General features: G+C 35.7%; 1 protein-coding gene across 2 annotated transcripts in view; it reads right to left on the reverse strand.

Annotated features, from left to right (window-relative positions):
- Positions 1–26710, reverse strand: part of Faf2 (Fas-associated factor 2) — a 293787-nt gene that overhangs the window by 62407 nt on the left and 204670 nt on the right. For both annotated transcript variants that reach the window (XM_090404809.1, XM_090404808.1), the window contains one exon: positions 8912–8997. In XM_090404809.1, coding sequence (XP_090260935.1) covers positions 8912–8997 — 86 coding nt within the window. The remainder of the gene's footprint in view (positions 1–8911; positions 8998–26710) is intronic.

A 26710-nucleotide genomic window follows, 5' to 3' on the forward strand; every position in this document is an offset into this window, starting at 1 on the left:
ATTAAATTAAACTTGCCAAGAAATCATATTCTTGATTTATCCATTGTCCAAGTGTAAGCAAAGAAAGTTTGCGTGTGAAGTATCGTCATGACTAGGCTATGTGTATACAGACTGATGACGTCACATCAAGTGCCTCAGTATCCTATAATGCAAAACACACATTCTTTCGGGTGTGTATAATGCTGTGCATTATGAGAATGGTCATTACTTAGACTGGTTTTGACCTTTATTGAGGTCTCAACAGTGGAGCCAGACCCAGAAGAGATACCAAGGTTGAATTAATGTACAAGCAGTATATCTCCCATACACAAGTATCAAAAAAGGCAATTAATGTGAAGGAATTGATGTAATACTAAGGCAAATGATGTGAAGTCATCAGTCTATATATATGTTATGCGCAAATTGTGAAATCGCACAATTCACGGAATATGCAACACTTTTGCTCATTCCATGAATTGCGTAGAATTTTGCACAATTCATGAATTGAGCAGAAAACGTAATGCTCAATTCATGTATTGGGTGGATCTCGTGATAAACTGGTGAAGCACATTTCTTATTGATTGTTGCTGAAAGTTGACTCACGGCTTATATAATATGTGACAATTAGGTTTTAAACATCCATATTTGTTAAATTCTAGATTCCTACATCCAAAATGGAACCTAACCTAATCTGACTAAACCTAACCAGTTAGTCAAGTGTTACAGTAAATTTGTACCTAACATCAAATATTCCTTTCATCGTATTTAGTAAGGTTAGTTTCTCATTGGCATTAGTTGCAGGACCTGCGGCTTATATAATATGTGACGATTAGGTTTTAAACATCCGTATTTGTTAAATTTTAGATCCCTACATCCAAAATGGAACCAAACCTAACCTAACCTAAGGTTAGGTTAGGGCCCAATTCATGAAATAAGCAGAAAACGTAATGCTCATTTCATGAATCATGCAAAATTCTACACATTCCATGAACTGTACAAGCGCGTTATACAGTTCATGGAATGCGCAACATTTCTGTGCATTCCTTGAATTGTGCGATTTCATAATCTGCGCATAACATATGTTAAAAATGTAATGCTCATTTCATGAATTGTGCAAAATTCTACACATTCCACGAACTGTACAAGCGTGTTACATAGTTCATGGAATGAGCAAAAGTGTTGCGCATTCCGTGAATTGTGCGATTTCACAATTTGCGCATAACATATACAAGTAGTATAGTCGTAAGGATATTTCACATGCAAACTTTTTTGCTTATACGTAGACAAAGGAAAAAACAAGAATATATTTTCTTGACATGTTTAATTTAAGGATATTATGATAGAACAGTAATGAAAAGTTTACTAACTTCCTCTCAACAATTTTCCTCCAAATTAGACTGTTATCAGAATCCCAATATTAGCAATCTTATATTTCAGTTTTCTAAGGCACTTCTAACTGCAATCAGTCCACTTAGATCATGGTCTTCCACTGAGTCTTCTTCCCTCCATTCTGGAGGGAAAAAATATCTGTTTTGTTAATCTTTCCTCAGGCAGTGTCAGCACATGCCAACACTACCTGCTGGAACTCCTTTCAGTGTATTTATGTCGCTTCCACTGGGCGGATGCATTTTCTCACAGTTTGTATGCCATGTAAGTTGCAATAGAATTTTTTTGGGGGTAGAATGTTATTTGTAAAATTGGCATTTGTAAACTGTTTTAATGATACTGAAAATCTCAGATACAGTTCAAACTGATTTCAAATTTTTATATACATATACATCTTTATTTTCTTTAGAAAATTTGCTTTACATAAATCATTTGTTTGCTTTCTGCAACCAATAACTGTATTATAAACAAGTATTCCACATATTTTCTGGAACTCAAGTTTGAGACAGTATGTATGTTAGGACAAATGTATTTAAGTTAGACACTGTGTTTGGCACTACAATAAAATTTTTTTGGTGCATGTATGTAGCATACTGTCTGTGGGAGGAGACATTATGAATGATCCTTCCAGTTGTCGCTAATAACACTAATTGTTACTAAATATAGTTATTTATGTGTCATCACCCACACACCTCAGAGTTTTGGGAGCAAAGCCTTCTGCTAGAAGAAGAGGTAGGGTTACAGATGCCCTTTCTGCACAGAGTTCGTAGACCAATCACAAACATCCATACCTATGGTGGGATTTCAACCCACAGCCTCTTGGCTGGAGAGCAGATATGCTACCCACTTAGCCAACCAGGCCAACAAAAAGTATTACTGCTGAAACTCGGGAATATAGTACATAGACGGTAAATACCTTTCACCAATTTGCATTTAGTGATACAATAAAACTACTTGTTTTTTCTTGCTTCTGCAGTATAGTTTCTGTTCGGGATTACCCCATTCCCCCCCCTCCAAATGCTATAGGAAAACAGACCTAGTAAGTAAAAATTCATCTATTCCTGAATAAAAATTAATCCGTCTACATATTATAAGAAATGGATTGCTAACTATTATCGATAAACAGAAGAGCTTCTGACAAATAACTAAGTAATGGATATCATCTATCATCATCATCATGAAATTCTTGACATGTACCCTCAAAGGGTGTACAGGATATGATAGTACTACATGAAAAATTTACACCATTACTAACTTCCTATCTACAATTTTCCTCCAAATCAGTCTATTACTTGTCAAGACTCCAATATTATCATTATCAGATCTTATATTTCTATCGTCAAAGGCACATTGTACCATATCAATCCACTGATATGGTACAATGTGCCCATTCTGTTTAAGTGACCATACCACCTAAGATTGGCTCTGCTAACACATTCCTGGATGCCGACAATGTCAAGTTCTTTCCTAATATCCTCGTTTTTAATATGATATTGCCATTGATGCCATCTGTTCATGCCTCTAATCTTTCTCAGGACTCTCATATCTGCAGTCTCTAGTCTTTGGTCAAGTGTTTTACTTCTGACCCAGCTCTCAGATCCATAAGTTAAAACTAGTTTTAACACTGTCTTGTATACAGCTAATTTAGTGTTCCGACTAATTTCTCTCTTATTCCACATGAATTTATTCAATTGACTTCCTACCATGCCAGCTTTGTCTATTTCCATATTTAATTTACCATCTTCACTAAAAATCGTGCCTAAGTAGCCGAAATGTTTTATTTGTTCCACAGGTTCCCCGTTCACAACACAGTTGACATTTTCAACAATTCTACCTATTAATAAATAATAATATTTTTTGGTTTACCGATCAAGCATTGATCAATTTTATTAACTGAACCAACTAGTTTCGCCATACTTATCTGTTGGCATCTTCAGGGCTTACATAGAGGTTTAAACAATCTCACAATTATGCGTAACTGCAAACTGACAAGAATAACTGTAAAACACTGACTAGAATAATTACAAATAAAATAGTATCGAACGTGACTGAAACACGTATCGCGTGTACAAGATCAGCTAGCTGTTGCTGAGGAATTTTCTGTAGTTTGTATTAAAGTTCATTTCTTCCGTTTTTAAGGTTCTGATTAGGGATTTCCATATCTCTTGGAGTATTAGGCCTTGATTTCTGTTAAGGTTGACAGTAGAACGGTCGACCGTGGCTGCCTCTTTGAAAATTCTTGAATGGTAATCTTCCTCTATGTAAGGGGAACAGCTTTTGTCCCACTCGATGACATGGTTAGTTGTAGAGAAATGAGACAATAGGCCAGAAATGTCCTGTCTGTTGTTTTTGACATAGCCAATGTGCTCCTTTTTCCTGATTTCGAGGCTTCTCGAAGTCTGTCCGATGTAACTAGAGCCACATGAGCATGGAATATTATAAACTCCAGCATATTTGTAGAAAGGATGGTTGTCTTTTGGAGATCTTAGTAGTTTACTAATAGATTCTATTGGTTTAAATGTTACTCTTATTTTATGTTGTTTGAGGAGATTGGCGAGCTTGTTGGAGATGCCACTTACAAACGGAATTGCAATCGTTTTTATATATTGAATATCTTCTTGTTCTCTTTGTGGTGGTTCAGAGAAAAGGATTTTATTGACTAGTCTTCTTGGATATCCGTTCAAGTACAAATTGTTGGAAATAAATTTTAACTCATCTTGAAGGGTCTTGTTGTCCATTGTGATGCGAATCGCTCTTTTTTTTAACATGTGTACAATGCTGAGTTTATGTGAGATGTGGTGGGTGGAGTTGAAATGTAGGTAGCGACCTGTATTGGTCAGTTTTCTGTACACCGATAGATTTATACTGCCGTCAATTTGTTTTTTGATTAAGATGTCTAAAAATGTCAGCATTGTACACATGTTAAAAAAAGAGCGATTCGCATCACAACGGACAACAAGACCCTTCAAGATGAGTTAAAATTTATTTCCAACAATTTGTACTTGAACGGATATCCAAGAAGACTAGTCAATAAAATCTTTTTCTCTGAACCACCACAAAGAGAACAAGAAGATATTCAATATATAAAAACGATTGCAATTCCTTTTGTAAGTGGCATCTCCAACAAGCTCGCCAATCTCCTCAAACAACATAAAATAAGAGTAACATTCAAACCAATAGAATCTATTAGTAAACTACTAAGATCTCCAAAAGACAACCATCCTTTCTACAAATATGCTGGAGTTTATAATATTCCATGCTCATGTGGCTCTAGTTACATCAGACAGACTTCGAGAAGCCTCGAAATCAGAAAAAAGGAGCACATTGGCTATGTCAAAAACAACAGACAGGACATTTCTGGTCTATCGTCTCATTTCTCTACAACTAACCATGTCATCGAGTGGGACAAAAGCTGTTCCCCTTATATAGAGGAAGATTACCATTCAAGAATTTTCAAAGAGGCAGCCACAGTCGCCCATTCTACTGTCAACCTTAACAGAAATCAAGGCCTAATACTCCCAGAGATATGGAAATCCCTAATCAGAACCTTAAAAACAGAAGAAATGAACTTTAATACAAACTACAGAAAGTTCCTCAGCAACAGCTAGCTGATCTTGTACACACGATATGTGTTTCACTCACGTTCGATACTATTTTATTTGTAATTATTCTAGTCAGTTTTTTACAGTTATTCTTGTCAATTTGCAATTACGCATAATTGTGAGATTGTTTAAACCTCTATGTAAGCCCTGAAGATGCCAACAGATAAGTGTGGCGAAACTAGTTGGTTCAGTTAATAAAATTGATCAACACTTGATCGGTAAACCAAAAAATATTATTATTTACTAATTTATGATCAAGAAAATAACCTTCATGATGAATTTTACCTATTTTCATTGTCTTTGTAATGGTGACCTTCATACCATATCTATTACAACAGTTATTCAATTTAGTCAAGGGAATCTTGCAAATTTGTAGTGGATTTATTTAGAAGTATAACATCGTCCACATAAAGTAAAGAGCTGACATTAACATCCCCAATTCTAATATCATGTTTAATACCACTTTCTTTCATAATATCATCCATATAGATAATGAATAACAGAGAGGATAATGTACATCCTTGTCTCACACCAGATTTAACATTAAACCATCTCCCTGTACTTCCTTCAATTCTAACTGCTTACTTACAACTCAAATACAGACTAAATATTGCTTGATATAATGCCCCATTGACACCATATAACTATAGCATATTCAATAGCTTCTCTCTTCGAACCTTGTCATATGCCTTTTCCAGATCGACAAAACTTAAATACAGATCTTAGTTATATTCCGATGCTTTCTGGACTATTTGTCTTAAAGTGAAGATCTGATCCTGACAGCCTCTATTTGGCCTGAATCCAGCTTGTCATCACCAAGCTTTTCTTCCACAATTCTTCTCAAGTATACTTGCATAGATCTTGCCGGGAACACTCAGTAGGGAAATACCTCTGTAATTCTCACATTCAGTTTTATTTCCCTTTTTATATAAGGGCACTATTAGAGCTCTACTCCAATCATTGGGAATTCATCCCTCTGTCCATGCTTTCTGAACTATGCAGTGCAACCACTGTAAGACTCTTATACCACCATACTTCAGCATTTCTGGTCGAATATCATCTACTCCTGCTGCCTTTCCACATTTCAAGCCTTTAATGGTTTTTTTCTACTTCAAGTGTCATATGTATTCCTGCCTGAATGCCTGTTGAGTACTTTTTTATCACTGTGCTATCACTGCTTATTTCATTTAGCAATTTTTCGAAGTGATTACTCCATACTTCAAGGATATATTTTTCTCCTGTTTTCATGTCACCTTTATCATCTCTAACTCCTTTACAGCACTCTTTCCTCCATTTCTAAGCTTTTACAGAAAGAACTACAATACATAACTTCTTCCTTTCTATCTAATGGTTATAAGAATTGCTTCATTGAAAGAACTTTGAATAGTTTTAATATGTCTTCCTCTTCAAACACAGAGGAAATAACGTGCATTACTATCCCTTATGTACAAGGCATCAGTGAACGTATAGCAAAAGTTTTAAAACCACTGAATATCTTTGCTGCCTTTCGACCGTTTAGAAAAATCTCCACCTTTCTCACTTCTCCTAAGGACAAGCTTCCACATCTTAATCATCCAGGTGTCTACTAGATTCCGTGCTCGTGTGGATTATCTTATTTCGGACAAATGGGAAGATCTGCCTCTATTCGGCTAGAAGAACACCAATCTTATATTGAATACTTTAAACCTGAAAAGTCTGGACTTTCTGAACATGCCATCTTCACTAGACACAGAGTTCAATGGAGAAAGACAAGAGTTCTTCACAAAAGTCAGTTTCTCATGGAACGCCTTTATAAAGAAACGTGAAACTCTACTTCATTCTCCTAACTTAAACAGCTCCGACGGCTTACGTCTGTCCCCTTTATGGGAGATAGTACTTTACAAATCAGCTAATCTTTCCTAACTTTTTATTATTTTTATTATATAATTTTTTTTTTTTTAGGAAAGTTATTGACCTTTTTAGTTATCGTACACCAGCTACTTAGGTGGCGCTTTTTGGAATTGTCAGTTAGTGTTTAATTTTGAGCTTAATGTACTGAGGATGCCTGTGACACACAGGCGAAAATTATACTAATAAATAATCTTTCTACGTGAGTTTTTTCCATTATTTATTGTGTACCGAAACTTCTTTTATGTTTTTAATTCTTTCTTTATTACTAATCGATTTACGTTTCATGTGCTTGTACTGCAAATGTTACAATAACAATACATCTATCTATATAAAAATATGAGATAATGTGCCATGTCAAATGTGTATGTAAGATGCTAAAAATGTAATATTTGCATTTGATTTTTGCAATATTCGCTGTGTATGTTTTGTATTGAATATAAATACAATAAATATTGGAATAATACATCTATATTACGATTTTTTTTCGAGGGGGCATGAAATATTTTAATTTTTTCGAGGGGGGTACCCTGATATCCAGAAGTTTGGGAAGCACTGTCCTAAGGCACATTTTTTGACAAGCAAATAATTGGTCATCCATTTCTCCGACTTCTTCCTAAGGTATTACCTGAAGGGTAATACCTTATATCATATACCTTATATCATTACCTTCATATCATACGTATGATATGAAGATTTACATACATATGAAGATGTATGTAAATAAGCTCCAGACAATCCAACAGCTGAATTAGGATGTTGCAGCCAGAAACATTTGTAGAAAGGGTCCATCTTCATGAAGCTGAAAATTGAAGGCATTTACGTGATGTAGTGTTTCATAACTAGTAAAAAATAAATCTCCCAGTTCTGTATTTCATTATAACAAAAAAGAAATAAAGAATAAAAATAATTAATAAATAAAGTTATTAAATGTTTCAACTCCTTCATGACTTATAAGCCACCTTGTATATATGTATAGGTGTTGCAACCTCTCATGTGTGTGTGAGAGATATAAATATATAAAAATTATTAACTCTGGACATCTAGGATAGCTTCATCTTCAGTTTTCATGTCACCTTTGTCTCTAATAAATGTGATAAAATTTATCAATATTATTTCTTCAACTTTTACAAGCTTTGCTTCTGATTATATTTAAATATATTTATTTTAGTCCTTTTTTTGTCCCCACAGTTCCAAAATCTTATTAATTATTCAAGGTTTACTTAATTTTCTCATTTGTTCTGGGCAATTATCTGTAATATTGATCACATTTTTCAACATCTATCTCTACCACAGTATTTTAGTAATAAAGTGTGACACCTTTTGACTACTTGTATATGGAAATATGACTTCTGCATTACTTCAACCTTGGTATCACTTCTGGGTCTGGCTCCCACTGATGAGACCTCAATAAAGGTCAAAACCAGTCTGGGTAGTGGCCCTTTCCATAATGCATAGCATTATACATGTCCGTGCACTGCATTATGAGATACTAAGACAATTGATGTGAAGTCATTAGCCTCAATATACAAGTAACCCAGTTGTGAAGTGACTTCATGTCCAAACTTTGTTTGCTTACACTTGGATAAAGGATTAAACAATATAATTTCCTGGCATCTTTAATTTACTGATTATGTTTGTTTTTATTTCTTCCAAGAGTTTCTCTACTTCAATTCTATTCAGCAATTATATGGTTGCGATATTATTTCCACATAATGTTTCTTGTTAGGAGTAAATTTAAAGTTAACAAGGCTAAATTTTGGGAACTTTATTTTTGAATGCATAAATTTAATCTGTATCTTAGCTGAAGGTAGCTTGCAATCTAAATCCAATGCAGCACTTCAAAAGGTTTAACATGCTTCACATTCTAAGTTTTCCACATTTTCCTTATTAACATAAAATCAGTAGAGTTCAAAGAATTCATAGGAATTAAAATTGCTGTTGGTGATTTTATAATAAAAGATATTGACAATGCTAAAGTTTATCTTAAAGATTCGATAATTTTAATAATATGAATATAATAATATATCAGAGTTCAAATTAATGATTCCACTGACCTACAAAAATTGGGAGTATCCTGATGATCATCACCATGAAGATAAACTAGAAGAAATTTTAGCTCTCTTTTTGCATCATTTAGTGCCTGAATAATGATAAAAAAGTATATAATTTACATATATGCAAATAATGATGATAATAATAATAAAACTAGAAGGGAAATAGTGCACAGAATAAAAGACCCACTATTTAAAAAAAAAATTAAGATGGAAAAGTAGCCCATACTTGTCATCATCATCAACAACCATGGGTCCAATGCCCATAGGTGTCTGATGCCATCTTGATACAATTCTTCCATTGCATTCTATTTTGTGCAAAATGACTCAGTTTGTGTATAGAGTTTCTGCACCAATTGACAATGTCATTGCCCCATTCTCTGTTTGGTCTTCCTTTTTTGTTCTTTCCTTCAAATCATCCCAAACAGCAGCATTTTTATTTTCTTCTCATCGTTCATTCTACATATATGGCCAAAGAAACGTAGTTTCCTTTTGATTATTTTTTGAACCAGGTTTTCTTTTGGTTGTATTCGTCTGTAGATTTCCTCATTGTTCACTTTCTGGATCCAGCTTATTCTCAAGATCTTTCTATAGCACTTCCTCTCAAATGCTAATATCCTCCTTTCAGATTCTCTCAGGAGTACCCAGTACTTCAGTCCTGAAGATACTTTCAGGTGCAAACTTTGTTTGCTCACACTTGGATAAAGGATTAAACTAAACTTATTATAGTCTAACCAAGTGAAAAATAAACTCTCAACATCTTTCTCTGAATCCGGAGTGATTTAATAATAAGGTTGTACACCCTTTGGCAACTCCTATAGGTTGGGATGACTTCTCATTGCTTCTGCCTTGGTGTCTCCACTACCTGGGCCTGGCTCCCACTGACGAAACCTCAATAAAGGTCGAAACCAGTATGGGTAGTGGCCCTTGCCTTAATGCATATGATTACACATACCTACAAGGAGATGTGCTTTGCATTATGGGAGATACTGAGATAGGAGTGATGAGATCTTTCTCCACCTTTGCAATGAGTTGCCTGGTATTGTACTACCTTACCCCAGTCCTGAAGATACTTTCAGGTGCAAACTTTGTTTGCTCACACTTGGATAAAGGATTAAACTAAACTTATTAGAGAGAATGTTAGGACTGTCACCTTTATGGTGCCCCAAAAGCCTACATAAACTATGCATGGGTGAAGAAGGAGTTGCTAATATGACACTAGATTTATTTAAAAGCTTACACACACACACACACACACACACACACACACACACACACAGGCAGCCCTCGGTTTATGCCTCACTTCCGTTCCTGAAAAAATGGGCGCAAACCGAATCGACGTAAAACGAATCCAATTTTAATGAGAGGTACAAAGTTATGTTCCGCGCAGTCAAAAAATATGCACATGAAGTATGTGTAACATTATTATATTTAAAGTTTTGATAATACATACATACATATTTAAAATAAAATTATTAATTACGAAAACAAAACAAAATTATATACAAAAAATATGAAACTTCGAAAAGATATTACATATTTCTATGTTAAAGTTCCTGGTTTCGGATCACCTGCATTTTTTTTTTTTGAAAAAAGTATCCAGTGTTAACTGCCTAGATTTTCTTTTTCTTTCTTTAAGGATTTTAGTGTACGGTCGAATAGATGCGATTACACTCCTTTTTATGTTTGCACTCCTTTCACAATTGTGGTCCATTTCACAGAGTTCATCAGTCAATTCTCTATGCTTGCAAGGATACGCTGTAAATCGGCTGTTTTTATATCTCTAAGAGGACCTTCTTCATTTTCTTTCTCCTCCAAAGGAGGAGAAAGAAAATGAAGAAGCTAATTCTTCATTGGAAAGCAGTTTATCATGGCTCTCTAAGACTTCTGTTACATCTTTAGCTGTAATATCGTCCAATCCCACCTCTCGCGCAGGTTTGGTAACGTCTTCAATAACATTCTCCTCTTGCTCTAATTCCTCGAAGTTGTGCATAAAAGCTGAAAGAAGTTTTCGCTATGCTCCTTTTAAACACTTTGCTGACGCCTCGTTCCAAGCTTCCTTGATGTTGTTAATGCCCTTCAAAATATCGAATGACCACCAATAGTCTTTAATAGTTTTTCCTGAAGTGTCCAAGACTCTTACCATTTCCATAAATGTTATACGGAGGTAATAGGCTTTGAAGATTGATATAATCCCCTGATCCATCGGTTGCAAAAGCAATGTTGTGTTTGGGGCATGTAAACAACCTTGACATCCAATGATGTTCTTACTTCAGCAATGTTTTTGAGGATGTCCAGGGGCATTATTTAAGAGAATCAATGTCTTGGCTGGCAAATCACTTTTTTTACCGAAGCGAAGCATGGTAGGACAAAAATAATTTGTGTACCAATCTATAAAAATGTCTTGTGTTACCCAAGCTTTCTTGTTTCATTTCCAATAGACTAGCAGCATGGCTTTTAGACCCTTGAGGGCACGTGGTGTCTGTGAATAGTACACCAACATTGGTTTAAGCTTAAAAGTTCTGGAAACATTTGCACCCAACAAAAGCATAAGTCTATCTTTTGCAGCTTTAAAACCTGGAGCGGAATGTTCTTCACAGGAAATGAAGGCAATTTTTTCCAGTAGAGCCCAGTCTCATCAATATTAAAAATGAAATCAGGAGGATAGCTTCCTTGTTCTACAGTCTTGAAATTCTTTAGGAAAAGCAGTCGCTGCCACAGCATCTACACTTGCCACCTCACCACATAATTTGACACTATGGCACTTACTTCGAGACTTAAATCTCATGAACCAATCTTTGCTTCCTAAATATGTTTCTTCGCCTCCATCTGTCTTTTTAAGATCCTCAAAAATTGTTTTTGCTTCCTCAGTTATAACAGCCTGCATCAGAAGAATGTTTTTCTGATTCAAGTCATCCACCCATAATGATGATAATTTTTCCATTTATTCATGAAGTTTACCCCTGCTTAACTTACATGTTTTGCATTTAGTACTGCCATAGATTGTTGCACAGACTGATTTATTCTATCTGCATTTTTCATAATTGTAGTAATAGTCGATGGTGGCAAGTTCCTTCTACAGACATTAGCACATGTCTGCCCATCTTCCATTCTTCCAATCACCTCCATCTTTTTTTTTAAGTGTGATTGATTTCCACGCATTCTTAACACCAAGTTCTGATAACTTTTCTGCACTTCTTTTATCAGACATGGTACATAATTACGTATACTTTATCAATTTAAATACGCATATATGTAAAAAAAATTAAATAGAACAATTAGGTAGATTCAACAGTAAAACTAGGTTTGATACATATATGTCATAGTAGCTCGGTAAACACTTAAACACTAGTGCCTGCTAGCCCGTTTCTCAGTCAGACCACACTACAGTAAGCATGTGCAGGCATCCAGCGTTATTGTGAATCGGCATAAACTGAATCGTCGTAAACTGAGGGCTGCCTGTATATACAATTTTATTCAAAAACTCAAATATATTTTATCTAACATTATGTGCATCATCTAGGATGCAGATTGGCAACTATATTCAAAATATGAATCATAAGAATGAGTCATAAAGCATGTGCACATACAGCTTGTCACTCGGTCACAGCTGCGGTATGTGATTACACTATTAGAGTTCAAAGGAAGAATTGTAAAAGTTGCATAGATAAAAAATCTTGTTGGAAGTTTATTTTGCACTTGGTTAGACTATAATAAATTTAGTTTAATCCTTTATCCAAGCGTGAGCAAACAAAGTTTGCACCTGAAAATATATCAGGTGCAAACTTTGTTTGCTCACACTTGAATAAAGGATTAAACTAAATTTATTTATAGTTTAACCAAGTGCAAAATAAACTTCCAACATCTTTCTCTAAATCCAGAGTAATTTAATAATAAGGTGGTACACCGGTTGGCAACTTGTATAGGTAAATATGACCTCTGCATTGCTTCTGCCTTAGTGTCACCACTTCTGGGTCTGCTTCCCACTGACGGGACCTCAATAAAGGTCGAAACCGGTCTGGGTAGTGGCCCTTCCCCTAATGCATAGCATTATACATGTCCACAGGAAATGTGCTTTATATGGTGGGTGATGCTGAGACAAGGAGTGAGGAGAGCTTGGTCCACCTTGCTACGAGCTGCCAACAGATGCACCACCTTGCCTCAGTCCTGAAGATATTTTCAGGTGCAAACTTTGTTTGCTCACACTTGGATAAAGGATTAAACTAAATTTATTATAAATAAAAAAATCACTTAAAATATTTATTACAAACATTATGAATAATTAACAGTAATCACTTCCCAAAACTATGAGATTGGCAAACAGTCAGAGCAGTTAAGGTTTGGATAATTTCATAGTATTTCTTGCTATTCACTATGAGCAGATTTGCTTGAATGATAAATGCCAGGTTTTAACTCATGCGTTTTTTTTTTTATTTATACTAGATGTATTTCCTCCACATATTTCGCTGTCTGTATGGCTAACAGCATTATTGGAAGGTTGGTTGCTTAGCATAAGTAAAAACCTGACAAATAAGTTAAGGGGGATAAAAAAACCCTTAGTTTTTCAGCCAGTAAGCGAAACTAAGATCGAAAACTACGATCTGCACGTTTCATGCCGACGAACTGTCGGCGGATCCAAGCGTAAGTGACCACTTGGTAGTGTCACACCAAAGCAACTCATTGCAAAGGTAGAGCAAGCTCCCTCGCTATTCTTGATATTTTCTCTCTTAAGGTGACATTATGAGAAAATATCAAGAATAGTGATGGATCTTGCTCCACCTTTGCAACGAGTTGCCTTGAGTGTGGCACTACCAAGTGGTCACTTACGCTTGGATCCGCCGAAAGTTCGTCGGCATGAAACGTTCAGATTGTAGTTTTCGATCTTAGTTTCGCTTACTGGCTGAAAAACAATAAGGGTTTTTTATCCCCCTTAACTTATCAACCTCGCCAGAAAAAAAGAGCCGTTTGGCTTTTCATCTTAACCTGACAAATAACTAAACGTTTTCCAACAACAGTTAATATCTATAAGTTAAAAAGAGCGGAATGATAGTTTAATCACAAGTAACATTAGGCATTTTACATGCAGTCTCTACATTATTGTGTAAACTGTATGTGATTACATAGGCAAAGTGGATATTAGATCCAACATTATTTCAAAGCCGAATGTTTGTAGAAACTATGAAAGTTTCATAAACTGACCAGAGAACTTACGAGAATACAATCCATGGCATTGGAGTTGCTTTAGCTTGCACTACTTAAAAGACAAGAGCATTGTCCAAGCATCCATATGAGTCTTGTATCAATGCAGTTTTTTAAGGCTTCACCAGCCTGACAGCTGTTTCAAACTGGTTGGTTCTCTTCAGACACCAGGCAGAAACCTTAAGAGAGCAAAAACTCTCATTGAGTACTAAGGAAATCAAATGTCAGAGAAATGTGTTTTTCATAAGTGAACTCTTGGTCAGTACATAAAAGTAATTACTAGAAAAAAAAAAAGCCATATAGCTTCATTTTGGCGATGTAAAATTACATAGGCAAAGTAGATATTAGATCCAACATTATTCCAAAGCCGAATGTTCATATGATTACTGACACGAGAGAGGTTTTTAATGTTACACATGTTAATTAATGACTTTCAGATGTTTGAAAGTATCTACAAAATGTCTTGATTTTTTTAAGTAGCAGTCTGTATGCCCAATATGAGGCTTGAAAAGTTAGATAAGTGTTTTTAGAGAAGATATATTGGAGACTTCTGTCATCAACTATTGGACGTGGAGGGATGTCTGTACTATGAACATTAGGCATGCGATATAATCTCAGAGTGATGAGGTGTCTGGATTTCAGTTGTTTTTAGGATCTTCTGAAAATTCAAAAGTACTGGAGATTAGATCATTAGTTTTTAAGTGTGACGACAAAGTGGGATCATGGTCCATTCCCAAATATGTGGAAGAGTCTGATAACATGGAGAAAATCTTGATGTCATATTCTGCACTATTCAAAATGATTGTTGAATTCCCTTCATCTGCCTGAGTATAATGATGAAGTTGAGAAATTATGTCAACTTCTCAAAGCTTCTTTCTCTAAAGCTCTGAAATTATTTTTTGCTGCGAACGGTTTAATACATGGATACTCAAAAAAGTATAAAAATAACTTATTTTCTAATAAACCATCCTGTGATAACCCAGAAATTAATTACAAAGGCAAAGTATTTGTTCCATACATTGCGATGTCAAGAAAAATAATAGCCAAAGTATTAAAGGTAGTCAACATCAGAACAGCCTTCAAACCAATCAACACCTTAGAAAGCTTTCTCCACTCCCCTAAAGACAAAGTTCCATTTTATAAATATCTGGATGCATATAAGATTCAATGCTCTTGTGGAAAGATATACATAGGTCAGACTGGGAGAAGTTTTGAAATCCACAACAAAGACATATAGGCAACAATGAAAAAAAAGGAAGGGAAAAGTGTACTCATAGCACGCATCCACAAAGAACGTCATACAATAAATTGGCAAGCATCCTCCATGCCCTACTTAGAAGAGAATTCCTTTGATAGGATGTTCAAGGAGTCCTGCAAGGTCATTCACTCAAAAAGTACACTAAACAAAAATCAAGGAATGGTCCTTCATGACATCTGGAAGTCATTAATTAACATGTGTAACATTAAAGACCTCTCCTATGCCAGCAATCACATAAAGAGTTTATGCAATAATGTAGAGACTGCACATAACATGCCTAATGATACTCATGATTAAACTATCATCCCACTCTTTTCAACTTACAAATATTACCTGTTGTTGGAAAATGTTTAATTTTTTATTTTTTTCTTGGATTTTACTTATGCTAAGCACCCTCACAATAATGCTGTTAGCCATATAGACAGTGACACATGTAGAGGCAATACATCATCAATTTCCTGATATTCCCCCCCCCCCCAATGGGTGTTCAGGTTACTATGATAGCACTACGTGCTTAAGTTTACATTATTATTAATCTCCTATCAACAATTTCCTTCAAATCAATCTATTACTTGAGAGCACTTCAATATTGTCATATCTAACATTTCATCCTTCGAAGACACCTCTGACCAAATCAATCCACCTAGACCCGGGGTCGGCAACCTTTTGAGTCGGAAGAGTCAAAAATTACAATTTACAAAATTTCAAAGTTTTTAAAGAGCCACAAAATTTTAAAAAGTTTTTAAAGAGCCACAAGATCTTATTGTCTTCAAGGCATTTTTGCACGGCATTCGCTATATCTTCCCCTCTAGTTTGTTAGATACTACAAATATTAGATACTTAGTTTACGAGTAAAGGTGTTATGCCCAGCTATGCCGAAATCAATGAAAATTGCCAAACATATAAGCTTCCGACGGACTGACGACAGTGACGATGCGTGTCACGGGGGAGGGGTGCGGTGAAAAGCGAGTACAAGTGGCTGAGACATAGAATCGGTGCCTAATCCTCGTTAATCGATTCAGAACGATTTTTAATTTTTTTTTTTGATAAAATAAATAATATTTGCGTATGGAACTAAAGAGCCGCAGCTTTACATCCAAAGAGCCGCATGTGGCACGCGAGCCGCAGGTTGCCGACCCCTGACCTAGACCATGGTCTTCCTCTGGGTCTCTTTCCTGCCATTTTGACATCAAACACCTGTTTTGCTTAAATACTTAAGTACATTCTTAAATACTAATAGTATCAAGTTCGTTTCTAATATATTCATTTTTAATATGATTCTGTCATTGATGCCATCGGCTCACTCTCCTAATTTTTCTCAGAACCCTCATATCTGTGGTCTTTATAGTCTTTGATCAAGTGCTTTATTTCTAACCAAACTCTCAGATGCATAACTTAAAACTGGTTTGAACACTGTCTCGTATACTGCAAGTTTGGTGTTTTGACGAATTTCTCTCTTATTCCATATAAATTTATTCAGCTAGCTACCTACTGTACCAGCTTTGCTTATTCTATTGTCTATTTCCAGATTTAACTGCCATCTTTACTAAAAACTGTGCCTAAATAGTTGAAATATTTTACTTGTTCGATAGAATCTTCATTCAGAATGCAGCTGATGTTTTCTATGTTCCTGCATATTTACACAGTGTTTGGTCTTTTTATTGCTGATTTTCATGCCAAATTTGTTAAAGCTGTTATTCAATTTAGTTAGAGAATCCTGGAGACTTACATTAGATGTGTTTAGGAATAGATTATCATCATCTGCATAAAGCAAACAGTAAATTTTGACATCTCCAATTCTAATATCTGGCCTAATGCCTCTTTCTTTCATAATGTATTCCATATAAACGATGAATAAGAGTAGAGATAATGTGCATCCTTAAGACTGTTACACTTTTTTTATATAATCTTTGTCAAGTAGCTTTATTTTATCCTCCTACATGTTTTGCCAATTTTTCTATTGGCATCCTCAGGGAATACAAACTAGTAAGCTAAAATGAAGGTTACAGACTAGGTTATAACTGATGATTCTAATTCATACAAAAAATTGGTATTTTGCGTGACAATGTGCATGTCTCGTTAACGTGATTTATTCGTTATGGCTCATGACGTAATTGTTATGAAAGTTCATTTCTTTGATATTTAATGATCTGATAAAAGTTTTCCAAATTTCTGGTAAAATTAGACCTTGATTCTTGTTTAGGTTTTCAGTTTTGCGGGCGACTGTAGCTGCTTCTTTAAAGGTTCTTGAATGGTAATTATCTTCTATGTATGGCATAAGGCTCTTATCCCACTCAATGTGATGGTTAGTAGAGGTAAAGTGGCATGAAAGGCCTGAAATGTCTTGTCTGTTATTTCTGACATATCCTATGTGTTCTTTCTTTCTCGTTTCAAAGCTTCTAGAGGTCTGACCTACGTAACTAATACCACATGAGCAAGGTATATTATATACTCCAGAGTACTTGTAGAATGGGTGAGGATCTTTCGGTGATCTTAAAAATTTCCGAATAGTGTTGATTGGTTTGAATACCACTCTGATCTTATGTGGTTTTAAAAGGTTAGCTAATTTTTTGGAAATGTTGCTGACAAAAGGAATCGTAATTGTACTGATGTATTGGACGTCATCACGTTGTTGATGTGGTTTATCATCAAAGAGAATCTTGTTATAGAGACTTTTTGGGTAACCATTTAAAGAAAGTTCTCTGGATATTGTGGTTAATTCCATTAGTAGGTCATCCTTGTCTGTCGTATACTGTATAGCTCTTTTCTTGAGACTATGGATAATGCTAAGTTTCTGAGCTATGTGATGAGCTGAGTTGAAATGGAGGTAACGTCCAGTATTTGTAGGTTTTCTGTATACAGATAGGTTGATACTATTATTGGTTTGTTTCTTTATTAAAATGTCAAGGAATGGCAGTTTTTTATCTTTTTTTCCATTTCTAATGTGAATTTGATGGTATTGTGGAAACTATTGATTTGGTTGAGGTAATTCATTAGTTCTTCTTTCATGTGATCCCAAATGATAAAGATGTCATCTACATATCTGTACCAAATTTTCGGTTTTGGAATGATCTGGGATAAAATTTTTTTCTTTAGATCTTCCATGAATAAGTCAGCACAAGGAGGTGAGAGGGGGCTACCCATAGCTAATCCAGTGAGTTGTTTGTAGATCGTTTTTTGCCAAATAAAATAGAAGTTAAACAGTGATTGAACAAAGTAGTGATGTTTCTTGGGAACAAGTTGTCTAAGATGTTGATGACTTCAACCACTGGAATGTAAGTAAACAGAGATGTAATGTCCAGGCTTGGTAGTATATCCTCTTCAAAGATAGGGATGTTTTTTATTTTATCTATAAAATGTTTTGAGTTTTTAATATAAGTATCCGAGACGTGTCCGTGCGGTTAGCCTAGTGGCTATGCGCTTCGCAGCCATATGCCTGGGGAAGGAGTGTCCTAGGTTCGATTCCCGTCGGTGACGTGAGGAGCTGAAGGATCTTCCTCAGCCATAGCCAAGTTAGCCAGTCTTGGGCGTGGACAGCAGGGTTTTTTCCCCAGTTTATTCTGAGGTTTTTCATCCTGCAAAGCAGGCAAACTGGCCTTGAGAACTCAACACTACAGGCCAAAGGATACACCGGGGCATAAGGCTGACCTTATGCCCCGGTGTATCCTTTGGTGTATCCTTTGGTATATTGTAAACGGAGTGTATCCTCACTCCGTTTACAGGATTGTAAACGGAGTGAGGTCCGATGATCGATGGACCCTCGACACCGCAAGGTAAAAGAGGGTATAAGGAAGATGAAGTATCCGAGACGTGAATGTGTTGTTGTAAAATCTTCGCAAGATACTTGGACAGTTGGTAAGTGGGAGAATAGATTCCATCAACTATTGGACGTAATGGTATACCTTCTTTATGAATTTTTGGAAGGCCGTACAATCTAGGAGTTAGTGGGTGCATTGATTTTAGTTTTTTTATGATATCATCATACTCAAAAGCCGACAAAGGTAATAATACAGTTATATTAAATACTAAAGATTATGAAGAAAAAAAAAAAATTAAAAATCTATTATCTGACAGGTCTGTATATGAAGTTCTCAGTAGAGATCCTACCACAAAAACCATAATGACACCAATGAATTATTACGTGGAATGAATAACTGGCCTATAGAAATTATAAAAAAACTAAAATCAATGCACCCACTAACTCCTAGATTGTATGGCCTTCCAAAAATTCATAAAGAAGGTATACCATTACGTCCAATAGTTGATGGAATCTATTCTCCCACTTACCAACTGTCCAAGTATCTTGCGAAGATTTTACAACAACACATTCACGTCTCGGATACTTATATTAAAAACTCAAAACATTTTATAGATAAAATAAAAAACATCCTTATCTTTGAAGAGGATATACTACCAAGCCTGGACATTACATCTCTGTTTACTAACATTCCAGTGGTTGAAGTCATCAACATCGTAGACAACTTGTTTGATTTTATCAAACCATCTTCCTGTATTTCCTTCAATTCTAACTGCTGACTGACAGATTAAATATAGACTATGTATTGCTAATGTTCCATTCATCTAATACAATTGAAGTGTTTTGATAAGCTTTTCTCTATGCACCTTATCATATGCCTTTTCCAGATCTACAAAACCTAGGTATAGATCCTTGTCATATTCCCATAATTTCTCAACTAATTGTCTTAAAGTGAAAATCTGATCTTGACAACTTCTATTTGGCTTGAAACCAGCTTGCTCTTCTCCAAGTTTCTCTTCCACAATCTTTCTCAACCTCTTTTCAAGTATGCTTGCATAAATCTTATCTGAACACTTAGAAAAGAAATTCCTCTGTAATTCTCACATTCAGCTTTATTCCCTTTTTTATAGATGGGTACGATGACAGTTCTACTCCAATCATTGGGAATTCAATCTTCTGTCCAAGCCTTTTGCATTATATTGCATACTTAAGCATTTCTGGTCGAATATCATTCACATTTCAAGATTTCATGGTTTTTTCTACCTCAAGTATTGATATGTACTCCTCTTTGCATTCCTCTTGAAAATTTTCTAGTATGATCCTGTCCCTGCTTGGTTCATTTAACAGTCTTTCAAAGTAATTACTCCAGATATCTAGGATATCCTTATATTCAGTTTTCATGTCACCTTTATCATCTTTGATTCCTTTTACCTCCATTTCTAAGCTTCTTCAATAGCCTCCAGAACATTTTGCCACCATCCTGATATTTATTTTCTATATTTTTACCAAAGTTTTCCCATAGCTACTTTTACACATAGCTTAGCTGGCTTACACTTTGCTTTGTATTCTTTCAGGGCATCTGCTGACTTAATTGCTAATAACTTTACTACTATTTGTAATTGGATGTCAATGCACTGTTCATCAAATTCCTCCCATGTTATTCACTACATGTCATAGCAAATTTCCTAATCAATGCTGAAATTATCCAGGTACATGTTATTACTTCTGTCCATAAGTGATATTCTGTCACTGATCCCAAAGTCCTATCCATGGCCTTACTAATGATGGCATACTCCATCTATCTTCTTCAAATGACAAACCTTGTAGCACTAGGACATTCCAAGCATTAAAGATCTTCCATGACCAATGCCTTGAACACTGATATTAGTGCAACTGTTCAGTGGGGGGTTAGAATGACATTTTCCCCTTTCTGCACCACCACCATGGCATAATCCTTTTTTTTTTTTTCACAAAGGTGATCTCATTTCACTTACTCTTGCCTCTGACAATTTCAACAGAATTAATATCTACAATTTCCTGATCTTTCTCTAGATGAGTGTTTCCCAAACTATGTTCCGTAGAACACCAGTTTCCGCAGAAAGTGAATAAATGTTCCCTGAAAAATTATCAAAATTAATGCAATGGTTTTAAATGCTGCAACAAGTTCAAACATGTTTGAAAATCAAGCGCTCCTCACTTTGCATATGGATTGTGCTATTAAGGCTAGTGCATGCTGGCTGACAGCCGCCTGCGGTTATCGACACCTCCAAGCGCAAGTGAAGTATGGAGGTATCTATGCTAGGAAACGTGCAGTCACAAGTAAGGTCAATGTGATGTGATGTGCTGTGCCCCGGCAAGGCTATAGTGTGCACTGTTGCATTTTTGCAATGCGATACAGCCTGCTGTGGCGATAGTGTGTGCTTAGCTTTACATTCAATACAAGACCGATGATACTCGACTCTAACCAAGGTGTTCCATTAAAGTTTCAGGATTTGTGAAGTATTCTATCATTGATCCTGTTCTAGAATCGTAAAGACATCATGCACAGTGGCTTAACTTTCTTGTCCTTTCTATGCTCTTGTGAACACTTCTCATCTTATTGCAATTTTTGTATCATCTGTCTAATAATGTGGTTTAAAGTTAATTCATCTTCAATATCCTGATCCTTCTTGTTCTCAAATTTGCTATACAGGTGGTCCCCAGGTTATGGACAATGTGACTTACAGCGTTCCATATTTATGAACGGGCTCCCAAGACTCCCCATAAGGATAATAATAATTAAATTAGTGGTTCCCGAACTATGTGGTGCAATATTTTCACTGAAATAACCTCACCAACTGTACACTGGAACTGTTAGGTAGGCCTAGGTTCTGACATTGGGTACTGGGGAAAAATCCTGATATACACTAAGGGCGTGAACTGAAAAAGTGTGGGAACCATTGAATTAAATAATTAAATTAATCATTCGGGAAATAGTTTCTTCTGCACTGTAAACCGCATGTACGAGTTTGTTTTTATGTTATGTTTGTTCGTTCTGTTTTTTCACCAGGGATCCGAGTTACATACAAATCCGACCTAAAGATGTTCTCAGGAATGTATCTCATCGGTAACCCTGGGGACTGCCTGTACATAGTTTTATTATTACTACTCTATTCTTGTGCATTTTTGGTACCATTTTACTGCAGTACTAAATATTGCAATATCTCAAAAAAATGTATAAAATACAAATACAATAAAAAAATAATAATAATAATAAAAAAGAACAGAAAAATCAGCAGTAATATAAGCGTAAAGCATTAATTTTTCTACGAAAAAACACAATAAAAATCACCTAATTTACAAGTGTTAAACAGTGTTCTCATGAAATAACCTTGAACTCCAGTGGATAGTTTGCTATAGTGAATTTTTTAACACAGCACTGTATACTTGGAGCTTTGGCCAATTTCTGTAATTTCTTATAGTGGTATTTGCTATATATATATAGTGAGAGCTGACCCTCTTGATATAAACACACATACATGGAATTATTTATTATGATTATTATAGCCAAGATACAATATAAAAATCATTTTCCTGATATGTAGCCTCAAGAGGTGTTCAAGGTTACTATGACAGTACTACATGATTAAGTTCACATTATTATTTATCACCTATCAACAATTTTCCTCCATATTAGTCTTATTACTTGACAGCACTCCAATACTAATAAATTTAGTTTAATCCTTTATCCAAGTGTGAGCAATCAAAGTTTGTGCCTGAAAGTATCTTCAGGACTGGGGTAAGGTGGTACAACACCAGGGTAACTCCTTGCAAAGGTGGAGCAAGCTACCAACACTCCTATCTCAGTATCTCCCATAATGCAAAACACATCTCCTTGCGGATATGTCTAATGGTATGCATAAGGGGAAGGGCCACTACCCAGACTAGTTTCGACCTTTATTGAGGTCGAAACTTCATCGAGAAACTTCAGTCGAAACGAGTATCTTCAGGACTGGGGTAAGGTGGTACAACACCAGGACGACTCCTTGCAAAGGTGGAGCAAGCTACCAACACTCCTATCTCAGTATCTTCCATAATGCAAAACACATCTCCTTGCAGATATGTCTAATGTTATGCATTAAGGGAAGGGGCACTACCCAGACTACTTTCGACCTTTATTGAGGTCTCTTCAGTGGTAGCCAGGCCCAAGTGGAGATACCAGCCAGAAGCATTAGCAAGGTCATCTCTACCTATAGGAGTTGCCAAATGGTGTGCCACCTTTTTAATAAATTACTCTGGATTTAGAGAAAGATGTTGAAAGTTTATTTTTCACTTGGTTAGAATATAATAAATTTAGTTTAATCCTTTATCCAAGTGTGAGCAAACAAAGTTTGCGCCTGAAAGTATCTTCAGGACTGGGGTAAGGTGGTACAAGGGTAGGTAGAGATGACCTTGCTAATGCTTCTGGCTGGTATTTCCACTTGGGCCTCGCTCCCGCTGAAGAAACCTCAATAAAGGTCGAAACTAGTCTGGGTAGTGCCCCTTCCCTTAATGCATAACATTAGACATATCCGCAAGGAGGTGTGTTTTGCATTATGGAAGATACTGAGATAGGAGTGTTGGTATCTTGCTCCACCTTTGCAAGGAGTCATCCTGGTGTTGTACCACCTTACCCCAGTCCTGAAGATACTTTCAGGAGCAAACTTTGTTTGCTCACATTTGGATAAAGGATTAAACTAAATTTATTATATTCTAACCAAGTGAAAAATAAACTTTCAACAGCACTCCAATACTGTCATATCTTTTGACTGAATCAATCCACCTAGTTCTGGAACTTCCTCTGGGTCTCTTTCCTGCCATCTTGGCAACAAAGATGGCAGGAAAGAGATCTGTTTTGCTAACCATTTCTCACCTATTCTATTTAAGTACCCATACCACTCAGGGCCAGTTTTATCATTAGGCGAACCTAGGCAATCACCTATGGGTGCCAAGATTTCGGGGCACCAGATTTTGCTACATATAAAACTATATAAAACTAACAGAAACTCCTGTATTCCATAAAATTCATGTATTAAAAACTATAATTACCATTTCTTTGCTGGACATATATACACGCCCAGCAAACCTGGATAATATTCTGTCCAACTGCTGAAAAAACATGGATAAGAAGTGTAGTTTGACAGTCATGTCCATTAGAAGGGGCAATAATCCTTCACACTGAAAAGACCACTTAACTAGATTACTTGGCATATGTAGTAGCAGCTATGTTCAGTTGCATACAGCAAGAAACGTAGTTGCTTGCCGTTTGTTCGGTAACTGGAATCTAAGTTATATCAGACTAAATACCTATGAGTTATATTAATTTTGCTGCTTGTTTTTATCGTATAATTATAGTTTTTAATGCCAGCACAAAATAAGAAATCCTTTCATACTTTCTTCACTTCATATTGTATCACTATGGAAGATCAATGTCACTATCATTTTGGCTAATTACATGGTCCAACACAATTTATGCTGACTTTTATATGAGACTTGTTTTTTACTAATTTGGGTGCGCTGATTTCGAATATCAAACCCATTTTTCTCTATCACGTCAGGTTTTTCCTCTATGGCATTTTCTTTTTGCTAATTTGTAAGTTTTTGATAGTCTTAAGGAGGCAGTACTATTTAGAGGATCAAAAAAATCGATTTTTTAATATTATTTTCTGAAAGTATGTACTTTTAAAAATCTATTCCTAACTTTTTATCAAGAAATTCAAAAAAGTCCCGAAGATATAGCCTATTATTCAAAGCGGTGCGCAGATCAGAATCAGAGCGCTCACCGCTCTCACTTGTTAGTAAACAAATAAATGCGTAAGAACCTGCAACAGCACGTACTGGCACTTTGAATGCGAGAGTGGCCGATAATTAGATACATAACTCCTTAATAATATTCATTAAAAATTACAAGAATATTTATAAAAAAATAACAATTTTACTTACACATGAGTTTCAGGGAATAAATTTTTGTTTGTAACAATTTCTGCTGTGTGTTCTGTTTTGGCAATCCCTTTGAATACTCCAACAGCAGTTGGCCATTATGTGAGAATCCCATCTTCCTTGGTACCAATCTTCCATAGTTTTTAAGTCTTGATGAAATCTTTCGCCTTGTTCATCGCTTACAGCACCTAAATTCTCGGGAAATCTATCAAGATGACTGTATCGGAAATGAAGCTTTATGCTCATGTTGCAACCTAGGCGCTAGAAATTTTCAAGCATTGTTTCCACTAGATCTTTGTAATTGCACGCTTTTTTGTTTCCAAGAAAATTATTCGCAACCATCGTAAATGAAGTCCAGGCCTCTTTCTCAATTTCATTCATAGAGTTGATGAAATTTGAGTCTCTCATTAAAGTTCTAATTTGCAGTCCATCAAATACACTGGCTTTAATTTTTTCATAACTAAGTCGTGCAAATTTTTCACATATGTATTGGAAACAGTCACCTTATAAATCTAAAGCTTTAACATACTGCTTCATAAGACCTAGTTTGATGTGTAGAGGTGGAAAAATGATTTTTTCTCTGTCGATTAAAGGTTGATTTATAACATTCTGTTCTCCAACATTTAAGGGTATTCTAAGAGGCCAATGTTTCTGACTCCAGTGTTGGTTTCTAGCTCGACTATCCCAGAAGCATAAAAAACACGGAAACTTTGTATATCCTCTTTGAAAGCCAAGTAAAAAGTTCACCATTTTAAGATCCACATAGATGATCCAGTTATGGTCTGTATATTTTAATAACTTCAGAACCTTTTTAATGTCCTCATATGTTTCCTTTAAGTGGACTGAATAGCCAATAGGAATTGAGCCATATACATTCCCATAGTAAGACACACTTGAGACTTCTGCTTGAACTGTCGATAAAAAAACGCCACTCATTTGGATGATATTGTGCAACACTCATTTCAGTTAGTAAACCTGACACATTGTTACAGTAAACAAACCCACACTCGTGTTTAAAATATTGTACAAGATTACTTTCCCTGCTACGATAAAAAGTTATCTTCGTATCTTGCTCCAGTAAGTTTTTTTCATTTAATCTTGAAGCTAACAATTCCGATGATTCCTTTGATAGGCCCAAATCTCTTACTAAGTCATTCAATTCCGCTTGAGTAAAACGTTGCAGTCCAGAACTAGAAATTAAATTTTCATTGTCTAAATCAACATCCGGAACTTGCTCCTCAAGAACATCTGGCATATCCCGATCATACTCGTTCTCAAGTAAAGGAAGTCCTTTATAAATTGGCACGGTTATTTCATTGGAATGAGCAACTGGCCGAATTGCTGAGTCGAGATTTGGATACACAATTTTTTTCTTATTATAACCAGAAGTCTGAACTAAACAAAAATAGCAATCATCTAAGTGATTTTTCAGTTCACGCCAAATCATTGGAATGCCAAAAGCTAATTTTTGGCGATTTCCCTTGCTCCACTGTCGTAAATTTTCTACACGACTTACACACTTTATTCGGAACCCATGAATTGTCCTGATCTGCAAGTTTTACGTCAAAGTATGCAAAGTACACTTTCTTAATGAAATCAGTGATATTTGTCCTTTGACTGGGAACAGTAA

Source organism: Typopeltis vanoorti, chromosome 15, assembly GCF_054136105.1.
Source record: "Typopeltis vanoorti isolate ZY-2024b chromosome 15, IOZ_Tvanoo_1.0, whole genome shotgun sequence".
Taxonomy (NCBI): domain Eukaryota; kingdom Metazoa; phylum Arthropoda; class Arachnida; order Uropygi; family Thelyphonidae; genus Typopeltis; species Typopeltis vanoorti.